Source organism: Sphaerodactylus townsendi, linkage group LG03, assembly GCF_021028975.2.
Source record: "Sphaerodactylus townsendi isolate TG3544 linkage group LG03, MPM_Stown_v2.3, whole genome shotgun sequence".
Classification (NCBI taxonomy): domain Eukaryota; kingdom Metazoa; phylum Chordata; class Lepidosauria; order Squamata; family Sphaerodactylidae; genus Sphaerodactylus; species Sphaerodactylus townsendi.
The window spans coordinates 167,590,415-167,602,549 of NC_059427.1; the positions used below are offsets into that span (position 1 = coordinate 167,590,415).

The window sequence follows — 12,135 nt, forward strand, 5'->3', positions numbered from 1 at the left end:
GGGACTATGCTCTGTCTCACAAAAAGATGAAAGTGCAGTCAGGTTTCAGTTTTTCCCAGCCCGCTAAGAAGTCCACGGTGAAGGTCAAGATTTGTAGCACACCCATCACTGTGTTATGTGGAAATCTGGGCTGGCCCACTACTGTACTCGACGGGGCCTCTCTGTATTTTGAAGTTTTCTGCATTTTCTGTATGCACCGCGCTTCACCAAGAGGCGCCCACTCACCGTGATCTGGACAGCCAGAAGCCCTTCGCCGGCATCCTTGGCATCGATGGTAAACTCCACCGGCAGACTGGCGGGCACTCCTGTTGTGTTTAGCCCTGGCCCGCTGGCCTTCACCTTGCTGGCATCGTGGGTGGGCAGAACTTTGACCTTGAACGGGCTGCAAACGGAACGAGGGCGGGGTGAAACGGCTGAGAATCGCTCCGTTCCCTGAGCCACCCATGGGCATCCTATTCCTCTTATCCACCAACATGGGCACCCTGCCTTTCTGCCCTCACAAAGTCCACAAGGCGGCTAACCATTTAAAACAGAAATGATGAAATCACATTGCAGAACCATTAAGAAGAAGAAGTAGAGTTTGGATTTATATCCCCCCTTTCTCTCCTGCAGGAGACTCAAAGGGGCTGACAATCTCCTTGCCCTTCCCCCCTCACAACAAACACCCTGTGAGGTAGGTGGGGCTGAGAGAGCTCCGAGAAGCTGTGAGTAGCCCAAGGTCACCCAGCTGGCGTGTGTGGGAGTGTACAGGCTAATCTGAATTCCCCAGATAAGCCTCCACAGCTCAGGCAGCAGAGCAGGGAATCAAACCCGGTTCCTCCAGATTAGATACACGAGCTCTTAACCTCCTACGCCACTGAAAGCACACGTCAAACAGCCCTTAGTATCCCCACATTCCAAGGCAGCGTATTTCACTGTCTAACAGCCCTTAGCATCAGGAACTTCTTCTTCCTAATCAGGAACTTCTTCTTCCTAATGTTGAGGTGGAATCTGTTTTCCTGTACCCTGAATCCATTACTCCGGGTCCTAGTCTGTGGAGCAGCAGAAAACAAGCTCGCTCCCTTCAGCTATTTAAACATGGCTATCATGTGACCCCCTTAACCTTCTCTTCTTCAGACTAAACACACCTAGCTCCCTCCTCGTAGGGCATGGAATCCAGACCTTTCACTTATAGGTGGCAGATGGAAACAGAAAGGGGTAGACAAAGTCTACTTGGCGAGAGACCTCGAGAGCTTTGGTGCCATACCTGAGAAAACTTTTTCCCAGGTTGCTATCGGTCTAATCTTAGAAGGCAGGGAACCCCAAATTGGTCCTCTGAAGTTGACCATGGTGGTCAGGCAGGTTAATAAGGGAGTAGGTCCCGCATATACTCGCATATAAGTTGACTTTTTCAGCACATTTTTTGTATTTTAAAAAATATTTTAAGGGTTTCAACTTTGTCAGCCGCCAGGGGGCGTTGTTTTTAGGCTAGCCTCTAGCGGCACCAAAATTTCAGGGATTTTTCAAGAGACTCTCCTGATGATACCACCCAAGTTTGGTAAAGTTTGGTTCAGGGGGTCCAAAGTTATGGACCCCAAAGGGGCTGCCCCCATTCCCCATTGTTTCCAATGGGAGCTAATAGGAGATGGGGGCTACATTTTGAGGGTCCATAACTTTGGACCCTTTGAACCAAACTTCACTAAACCTGGTGGTATCATCAGGATAATCTCTTGCTGATACCAACCCGGTTTGGTAATGTTTGGTTCAAGGGGTCCAAAGTTATGGACTCCCAAAGGATGCCCCATCCCCCATTGTTTCCAATGGGAGCTAATAGGAGATGGGAGATGGGGACCTTTGAGAGTCCATAACTTTGGACCCCCTGAACCAAGGGTCCATAACTTTTGGACCCCCTGAACTATACAAGATGAACAGGGAGTGAAAGGGTCGGCTCACCATCCCTGGAGCACATTTACAGAGTCTTTCATCGCTAGTTGCAGTAGGGCAAAGAGACTCCAGGCGATAGACAGTGGACTACCATTTCTTTCCAGCATGGCCAATTGGCCATGCTGGAAAGGGCTGATGGGAATTGTAGTCCATAACATCTGGAGTGCCAAAGGTTCGCCACCATGGAGCTAGCTTGTAGGAACAAATGAGAAGAAGAAGGAGAAGGAGAAGCGTTTCGATTTATACCCCACCTTTCTCTCCTGTAAGGAGACTCAAGGTGGCCTACAAGCTCCTTTCCCCTCCTCATTCCACAACAGAGTTCAGAGAGAACTGTGACTAGCCCAAGGTCACTCTTGCAGCAGGAATGCAGGAGTGCAGAAACACATCTGGTTCACCAGATAAGCCTCAGCCACTCAGGTGGAGGAGCGCGGAATCAAACCCGGTTCTCCAAATTAGAATCCACCTGCTCTTAACCATTACACCACACCTCGGAGGAAATCCATTAGTGTTAGGTGGAGACTTTGAATCGCAAAGCAACATGAGGCAGGCAGTGGAGAGGACCTTCAGCATTGTGCCCCGTTTGTAGCAGCCATGACATCTTCAGTGTTGCTGCCGGCCATGAGAGGTACCCCATTTATTCTGGGTGGGATGAGGTAGAGCGGTATTGCCAAGACATGAAACAGGTGCAGGGTTTTCCGACTTCCTGCAGGCCACCCCGAAGGACCAGAAGGAGCCCACGAGCCCACAATAGCCTGAAGAACAGAGCTAGCTCTTCTCGTGCTAGTCGGCCCATGGCTTATACCTGCGGGGTACTTCATCATCTCCGTAGTGTATAGCGATGCTGTACGGACCCTCCCGGCTGGGGACGTAGCTCGCCGTCTGAGTGCCGTCTGCGTTGTCCACAACGTCTACCGGCTCGACAACCCCTGCAAGAAAACAGAAGGGCAACCGGTCGGAGAGAGCTGAAATGCAGGCAGGCGTGACTTGTAATACTTGGGTGGGCAATATTACCTTTGGGGCCTTGAACTTTCACCTGCAGGGGCTTTTCACACCACTTTACTGGTGTCGACATTGTGAATCCACTGAGGCACGCTACTGTCGACAACTCCTGGGCCAGGCCAGGACCGGAGCACTTTGACCTTTTGGGAAGAATCCACCAATTGCTACATCACTCACGGCACTTCTGAACGGGCTCCTCAAAGGAGGAAGAGGCTGCAAGGTCACAGGTTAGGCGATCCGTGAAATGCCATTCAGCCCTGGAATGAAGTGTGCTTGCCTATGGCTAGTTCTGAAAACGCACTGTCCTTCCCCATATCCTACTATCAGGGCGCCTCAATTTACCGGTGACCATTTCATAGCCATGGATCATATTCCCCATCAGCCCCTGCCGCTCCGGCCAGGGGCTGATGGGAACTGTAGTCCACGAACATCCGAAGTGCCAGAGTTGGATACCCCGTCCTACGTCATAGTTATAAGAAGCATATTTGCAAAGAGGAATCCTTATCAGCAAGGCCTCTCTGCAACCCAGCTGTGCTTCTTTGGCATTTGGACGGGCTGGACTGACTCTGGTTATAGTAAGCAGAGGCAAAACATTAGTGCCACAAAGCCTAGCAAGGTGGAAAATGGACATGCATTAAAAGGTGCTGACAGACCTAACAAAGTTTTATCTCTGATTCAGAAAGCACCCCCCCCCCCACCCTGATCCCTGCTTTGGGACTGGCACGTGGCAATGGTAGCCTGCTGAGATTCATCCATAAGGTCAGTACTTGGCATTTACTCGACAAATTCAAAAGCTGGCTGGAGGAAGAGGACATAACGGCCCCCTCCCTCTCCTTTATCTATAACAGTGATGGCTACAACCTTTCGGTGACCGAAAGTGCCCAAATTGCAACCCAAAACTCCACTTATTTATCGCGAAAGCGCCGCAACACGCACCGCAAACTTTAACCTGAATGCTGAGGTTTTAGTTTAGAAAACGCACAGTTGGTTAGGTATTTTGCAGAAGTTGTTGGCCTCGCTTTCGGCTAGCAACCACGCAACTCTTCTTAACGGGTGAACCAAATTCTGCCCTAGGAGGGAGTTTGTTCGTGAAGCAAAGCCCCATTGCCAGCAAACTCAGCCAATTTACTCCCCAGGTAAAGGATTGCATCCTTTAGTTCATTGCATGAAAATCAGGTGGGCTTTTTAACAGCCATTTACAGGGTTACTCACTTACACTGCTTCCCCAAAACTAGGTCTTAGGCTTTAATGCTAATATTCGAGCTCCAGCCCTGTACAGCTCTTAGATGTGTGTGTGTGTGTATGGGGGCCATTTCTCCTCCCACACATCACTTAACTCTGTTTGCACGTGCCCACAGAGAGGGCTCTGAGTGCCACCTCTGGCACCCGTGCCATAGGTTCGCCATCACTGATCTATAACATCAAGTGGATCCACCGCCTCATCCCCCCTCTGGGGCTCTGGATGAACTGAAGCTGGTGCCATCTTGTTTTAATGTTAGTTTAATGTTAATTTTAATAATGTTGTATTTTAATACGATAGGGTTTATTTATTAGAGTCAAGATTAACTCATAGCATTTATTGATTTTAATCTATTATTGTGTTCTGTTTATATGTTGTTCATCACTCTGATCACCGGGAGGGCGGTATATAAACTTAATAATAATAATAATAATAATAATAATAATAATAATAATAATAATAATAATAATAATAATAATAATAATAATAATAATAATAATAATAGCAGAGAACAGGCAGGTTTTAGGGCAGGCCGATCAACAGTCGACTACCGCCTGACCCAACAACATCTCATTGAAAATTATCTTCCAAGGGGCCCAACATTGCTCTTTGTAGATTTAAAGGTGGAATTTGATTCAATCCCCAGGTCTAGGCTAGGGGAAATACCGGAAGATACCGATATTGACAGACTTCAATTCCTCACTCGAGCACTCTGTGACCAATAGGCTTTAAGAGTTTGATGGGCAATGGCCACATGAAAGCAATGGCCTTCTGCTGCTGCTGCTCCCGAGCACCTGATCTGCTAGGGCAACGGCATCTCATGAATCCAACGGAAACCTTTTCAGCTCCCTTGCTGTTTATCTTCTAAGATCTTAAGAGTTATAAATTGGCAGTCCTGCCCGTGTGAACATCCAAGCTGTGCAATTTACAACCTTGCGTCCAGCAGTGTTCTACTCTAACTACAGTTTGTCCTCTGCCGGAGAACAGCAGAGGTGAAATTAGTACTGTGCAAAACTAGTACCTGCAAAAGTCACCCGCCCTGACCCAATCTTGTCCGATTAAGAAGCTAAACAGGGTCAGCCCTGGTTATTATTTGGATGGAGGTTGAGATAAACACTAAAATTTATAACAAAATAATTATTACATGGTGTACACAAAAAGGTTTGCTAAAAATGCAGGGCCAGGAATACGGTCTACATATTAAAAATTATCAGAACATAAGAAAGAGCCTGCTGGATCAGACCAGAGTCCATCTATCCAAGCTTTTCAGTATATTTTCGTTTAGTGGGTATTCATCAGGTGCCTTTGGGAGTTCACAGGCAGGATGTGAAAGCAATGGCCTTCATGGCGCTGCTGCTGCCCCTGAGCACCTGGTCTGTTAAGGCATTTCGGTAATCTCAGATCAAGGAGGATCAAGATTGGTAGCCATCGACCAGACTGAATTCTCCTCCACCAATCTGCCAATCAAGCCCTTGGTAAAGTTATCCAGGCGGAGTGGCTATCACTACCTCAATGTGGCAGCATATTCCAAACACCAATCACACGTTGCGTGAAGGAGTGTTTCCTTTTATTTGTCCTAATAAATTATCCTGATTATCCTAATCAGGATAAACTGGTGCACAGATCCTGTTGATGGTATAATCGTGATAAAGGATTGGTTCAGGACCATGCGTGTTTCAGCCTATCTGGTCTTCCTCAGTGGTCATGAATACAAAAGAATATTATTAAAAGAACACACACCCGGCAATGCACTTTACGGGTCTTTTTAGCTGAACATAGGAGACCTTGTATCTAGTGTGGGCTGATGTTGCCCATCCATACAAACCACGGGTCTTCCACCACTGAAATCGGCTCACACTGAAATTTGTGAAACGCCAGTGTTTCTGGACAGGGCGTTACATCAATCAGGGACCAACCGTAGTGGCCCGTATTTAGATGGGCAACCTCCAAGGAATACCAGGGTCGTGACACGGAGGCAGACAACGGCAAACCACCTCTGAACCTGTGCCCTGAAAACCCTACGGGGTGCCCGTAAGTCACTTGCTATCAGTAACAGACCAGGAAAGGGATTTGGGCGTCTTAGTTGATAGTTCCATGGGAATGTCAACTCAATGCATGGCAGCTGTGAAAAAGGCAAACTCTATGCTGGGGATAATTAGGAAAGGAGTTGATAATAAAACTGCAAGGATTGTCATGCCCTTTATATATAAAGCAGGAAAGTACCGCACTTGGAGTCCTATGTTCAGCCCTCTGGTCACGATTCTCAAAAGGATATCGAAGAGATAGAAAAAGTGCAGAGAAGGGCAATGAGGATGATTGAAGGATTGGAGCACCTACCTTATGAGGAGAGGCTGCAGCGTTTGGGACTCTTTAGTTTGGAGAGGAGACGTCTGAGGGGGGATATGATTGAAGTCTATAAAATTATGCATGGGGTAGAAAATGTTGACAGAGAGAAATTTTTCTCTCACAATACTAGAACCAGGGGCATCCATTGAAAATGCTGGGGAAGAATTAGGACTAATAAAAGGAAACACTTCTTCACGCAACGTGTGATTGGTGTTTGGAATATGCTGCCACAGGAGGTGGTGATGGCCACTCACCTGGATAGCTTTAAAAGGGGCTTGGACAGATTTATGGAGGAGAAGTCGATTTATGGCTACCAATCTTGATCCTCCTGGTTCTCAGATTGCGAAAATGCCTTTAGCAGCATCTTCAGGTGCTCGAGGATAAGCAGCAGCAGCAGAAGCTGCCATTAAGCTTTCACATCCTGCATGTGAGCTCCCAAAGGCACCTGGTGGGCCACTGCGAGTAGCAGAGAGCTGGACTAGATGGACTCTGGTCTGATCCAGCTGGCTTGTTCTTATGTTCTTATGATGGCATTAAAAACGTCACTCGGGGCCAGCATCATCGTACCCTGAGGAGGGGAGCTGCCACGGCCCTGGGTTTCTGGAAGGGCCCAGGGCTGCCGATCCCTCTCACCTATTTTGTCTGCACTTTGCTTTGCTCCCAGTGACACCTGTGCCCCAGTTCTCCTAGGAAAAAGAGCTGTACAAGAGCTCACAAGCAGGAAAGGACACAGAGGCAGGTTGGAGGACAGGAAGGCCTGGTGCGGGACGGAAACAGGCAGTGGAAACTCTCTCCTACCAGGGCTCTCAAGATCCCGAACACTTCTGTAGTTGGAGGCGACTCTTGGCATCTAGATAGTTGATCATAATTCATCAGCCCCTTCCAGCATGGCCAGTTGCCCATGCTGGAAGGGGCTGATGGGAATTGTAGTCCATTAACATCTGGAGTGCCAAAGGTTCGCTACCACTGCCCTAAAGCCACCCAAATTTTCTAAGGCACGAACGACAACCGGCTGCCCCATGGAAGACACAGAAGGGGGGAAAGAGGCAACCGTGCATGAGGAACTACAACTGCTATTGGAGAGGAGACGTTTGGAGAGGAGACGGCTGAGGGGGGATATGATTGAAGTCTATAAAATGATGCCTGGGGTAGAAAATGTTGACAGAGAGAAATTTTTCTCTCTTTCCCACAATACTAGAACCAGGGGCAATTCCATTGAGAAATGCTGGGGAAGTAAATTTGTAATCTCAATAAAGGGAAACATTTCTTCAAATGCTAACGCAGTGATTGGTAGGCTTTGGAATATACTGCCACATTGGTGAGGTGGTGATGGCCACTCACCTGGATAGCTTTAAAGGGGGCTTGGACAGATTTATGGAGGAGAAGTCGATCTACGGCTCCCAATCTTGATCTGCCTTGATCTCAGATTGCAACGTCGGTGCCTAGCAGACCAGGAAGATCGGGAGCAGCAAGCGTTGCCAGCAGCAGCAGAAGGCCGTTGCTTTCACATCCTGCCTGTGAGCTCCCAAAGGCACCTGGTGGGCCACTGCGAGTAGCAGAATGCTGGACTAGATGGACTCTGGTCTGATCCAGCAGGCTAGTTCTTATGTTCTTATGTTCTTATGCTAAGCTGAGGTCAGCCACCGATCCCACGGCGTCAGGCCACCCAGAGTACCTGGCACTTGGTGGCCCCCGTAAGTGACATTGAGGTTGTAGGTGCCGGGTTCGTAGGGGATGTACTCCACGGAGCAGCTGCCATCCTTGTTGTCAGTACAGGACATCTTTGCCTCAGACGGACCTTCGACAGCTAGGCCGAGCCCGCCGGTGCCAGCGCCCCTGGGAAGGAGAAATTTCAGCCAGTTGAAAGGGATGGGCTGAGGGCAGTCAAAGTGGAGTTAGAAGCAAAGCTGGTAGCTCCTCCCCAGGAAGAAGGAGAAGAATGACAGCAAAGCCAAAAACGTTCCGCTCGACTAATGCAGGAGTCTTCACCTTTTTAGACCTCCTGGCACAGTTGGAATTCTGACATGGGATGGTAGATGGAGTCACACTATGGCTGCCCCAGGAGATAGAGCTGGCCCCAAAACAATTGCCACAGCTCGACACTCCTTGCAAGCTGCATGTATTTAGCTGCCACCACGCTGGTGCCATGCAGATAAGGGGCTGACCAGCAGGGGGAGCTCTCCCGGGCACATTTTCAGTCTGCCACACAGCACTGGGGAACGCTTATAGGGGCTATTGCCGCAGCTTGTAAGTTCAATAGCACGGGACAAATAATTGTGGTGTTGGTGGCAGCGGCTGCCAAAGCAACATCAGACAAAATCTGCAGCGCCAACCAAATCTCCAGCAACCAATCAGAAGCCTTGCTGGGAAAAGCCCTACTTGGCCCCACCGCCTTCTGAAAAAAAAGCAGGTGCCAGAAAAGGTGTTGGCGGGCGTCAGGGCTACCCACGGGCACCACGTTGCAGAGCCCTGGACAAGTGCAGTGATAGGCTGACTTCGGTCTTGCACGATCTCACCCCAGAGCCCAGTGTAGAGATGCCCATGATTTTCACAAGCAAGGTGCCGATTTTCACTTGGAAGCAAATTGGGTCTCTGTTCTAAATGCCGATCGAGTACCGGGTCATGTTTAAAGTTTTGGTACTGACCTTTAAAGCCATTTGCGGCCTTGGCCCTGCTTATCTGAGGGACCGTCTCTCCCTATATCGCCCTTCTAGGCCCCTCCGCTCGTCGGAGGCGGACCTACTGGTGATCCCTGGCCCCAAGGCGATCCGGCTGGCCTCTACAAGGGCCAGGGCTTTTACAGCACTGGCCCCTACCTGGTGGAACAGGCTCCCACGTGAGATCAGGGCCCTGCGGGACTTACAAAGTTTCCGCAGGGCCTGTAAAATGGACCTGTTCCGCCAGGCGTTTGGCCAGCCGGGATGATGATGTCAACTTGCCATAAAAACATCTAGCCTCCCGTGGGCTCATAAAGGGGAAAGAAGAGCTGAAGCCATCTATAGTTTTAGTATTTTATGTATTTTAAGTAAATTATACATACGATGTTTTAAACTTTTATTGTTGATGGAAACCGCCCTGAGCCTTCGGGGAGGGCGGTATATAAATAAATAAATAAATAATTTACAAATCCTGAGTTCATGACTGATCTTAAAAAACTGAACCCAGGGTGCCCAGCTAGTTCAGTTCAGGCGGGCAATCACAGCAAGAATTCTGCTAATCAGCAACATTAAGAGAGCCACTGAAAGCCAGCCAATCATCCACTGCAGGCAGAGGGGCCTCTATCTTCTACCCACCACTTGGCAGAAGAGGTTTCTTCTGAAACCTGAACGCCCTTTCCTGAGCCAGACCGAGTGGCCAGATGTGTCGTGGACACAAAAAGCAGATTTCGAGCTTCAGCTCCCAGCCAATAGGCAGCTGCCGTGACGCTCTTGTACCCCCAGCTGCAATTTTTCACCTGGTCTCCACGGTGAATTTGTTCGGCTTGTTGGTGGTGCCGCTCTGAATGCCAGGACCGTGCACGCGAACCCTCGTGGGGTCACATCCTTCTGTGACTGGGACACGGAAAGGGCTGCTGGGCACTGGGCTCCCATCATAGGTCACGTCAATGGAGTGGACACCTGAAGCAACAACAGGTACAATTAGAAGGTGTGCGAGGAAGCAGAGATCCCACCCACAGCTTGCTGTCTGACAGATCTTGCTGTCGCAACCAGGAGCTGGCAGCTGCTACACCAAAGTGCCGTCAACTGACTGAGGGCGACCCCCGCCAGCGACTTTCCAGGCCAGTGAGAAGCAGAGGTGGCTTGCCACTGGTTTCCTCTGCAGAGCATCCCTTGGTGGTCTCTCATCCAGATCCCAACCCTGCTTAGTTTCCCACTCCCAGCAACTGCAACCAGAACAAGGGATTTCAAGGCAAGCAAGAAGCAGAGTGGGTCTGCCAGCCACTGTCTCCCTATGCAGAGTCTCCCCTGGTGGTCTCCCATCCAGGCACCAAAGCTGCTTAGATTCTCAGATCTACCAAGATCAGGCCACAGTATACCTTTCCATATCCCAGTTGACAGCTGCCTCCACTAAACACCTGGCTGTCAGGAGTCAGATGTTCTAGAACAGTGGTGGCAAACCTTTTCGAGACCGAGTGCCCAAACTGCAACCCAAAACCCACTTATTTATCGCAAAGTGCCAACACGGCAATCTAACCTGAATACTGAGGTTTTAGTTTAGAAAAAAATGGTTGGCTCTGAGACATGCGTTACTCGGGAGTAAGCTTGGTGGAAGTCGGTGGCTTTGCTTTGAAGCAACCGGGCAACTCTTCCAATGGGTGAATCACGACCCTAGGAGGGTTTGCTCAGAAGCAAGCCCCATTGCCAGCAACCGAGCTTACTCCCAGGTAAAGGATCGCGCTTTAGTTCTTCACATGAAAATCAGTGGGGTTTAAAAGCGCTTAACAGGGTTACGTACACTGCTTCCCCAAAACTAGGTCTTAGGTTTAATGCTAATAATCAAGCCCAGTGGCCCAGGCCAGCCTAGATGTGTGTGTTTGCGCGTGCCCACAGAGAGGGCTCTGAGTGCCACCTCTGGCACCCGTGCCATAGGTTCGCCACCACTGTTCTAGAAGCCTGGCCTGATGCAAACCTTCTCAGCTAACCTCAGGCAGGACTCGATGTTCCTCATGCCATGCGCCTACTTCTCCTAACTCAGGGGTGTCCAACTCTGGTGCTTCAGATGTTCATGGACTACAATTTGCAATTGGCCATGCCAGGAGGGGCTGATGGGAATTGTAGTCCATGAACATCTGAAGCGCCAGAGTTGGACAGCCCTGTCCTAACTCAACCAACCAACATATTTTGCTACCCGAGGAATGGAAGTCTCAATACAGCATCCCTCCCCAAGAGGCCCCAGGACAGCAGACCTTTTATGGACACGTCTCTGGGCTTAGTGAGGGGTGCTGTAGCTGATTCCATGTGGTGTGAGCTGACCATGTGTTGTCCACTGCAGTCTGGACTTGCCCTGTTTAGTGACAGGATCGGCCCTAGCTTGGAGATTCAACATCCTGAGTTCCAGTCACTGCCTTGAGTCAGTTCGGTTTTCCAGCTTGCATCAGCTGAGCAAGGAAGAACTTATACCCCACATTTCTCTCCTGTAAGGAGTCTCAAAGTGGCTTATAAATTCCTTCCCTTCCTCGCCCCGCAGCAGACGCCTCATGAGATAGGTGGGGCCGAGAGAGTTCTGAGAGTACCGTGACTGGCCCACAATCACCCAGCAGGCTACATGTGGAGAAGTGGAGAATCAAACCCAGTTCTTCAGATTAGAAGAAGGGCTGGTTTTTGGTTTTTCTCCTTTTAAAACATCTCAAAGCGGCTAACGATCAATTGCCTTCCTTTCCTATCTACACTGCAGACCCGTTGTGTGGCAGCTGGGGGTTAAGAGAGTTCGAAAAGAATCGTAACTGGCCCAAGGTCACCCAGTGGGCTTAGTTCTTCAGAATAGAACAGTGGTGGCGAACCTATGGCACGGGTGCCAGAGGTAGCACTCAGAGCCCTCTCTATGGGCACGTGCAAACAGAGTCGCCCCCACCACCCCACACACATCTAGGCTGGCCTGAGCCACTGGCTCAATTATTAGAATTAAGC

At 49.5% G+C, this 12,135-nt stretch overlaps 1 protein-coding gene across 1 annotated transcript in view; it reads right to left on the minus strand.

Annotated features, from left to right (window-relative positions):
• LOC125428004 (filamin-A-like) overlaps positions 1–12,135 on the minus strand; it is a 157,813-nt gene that overhangs the window by 59,214 nt on the left and 86,464 nt on the right. Inside the window, 6 exon segments of the mRNA XM_048487578.1 lie at positions 226–382; positions 2,726–2,849; positions 2,935–3,090; positions 8,184–8,344; positions 9,963–10,125; positions 10,366–10,391. Coding sequence (XP_048343535.1) covers positions 226–382; positions 2,726–2,849; positions 2,935–3,090; positions 8,184–8,344; positions 9,963–10,125; positions 10,366–10,391 — 787 coding nt within the window.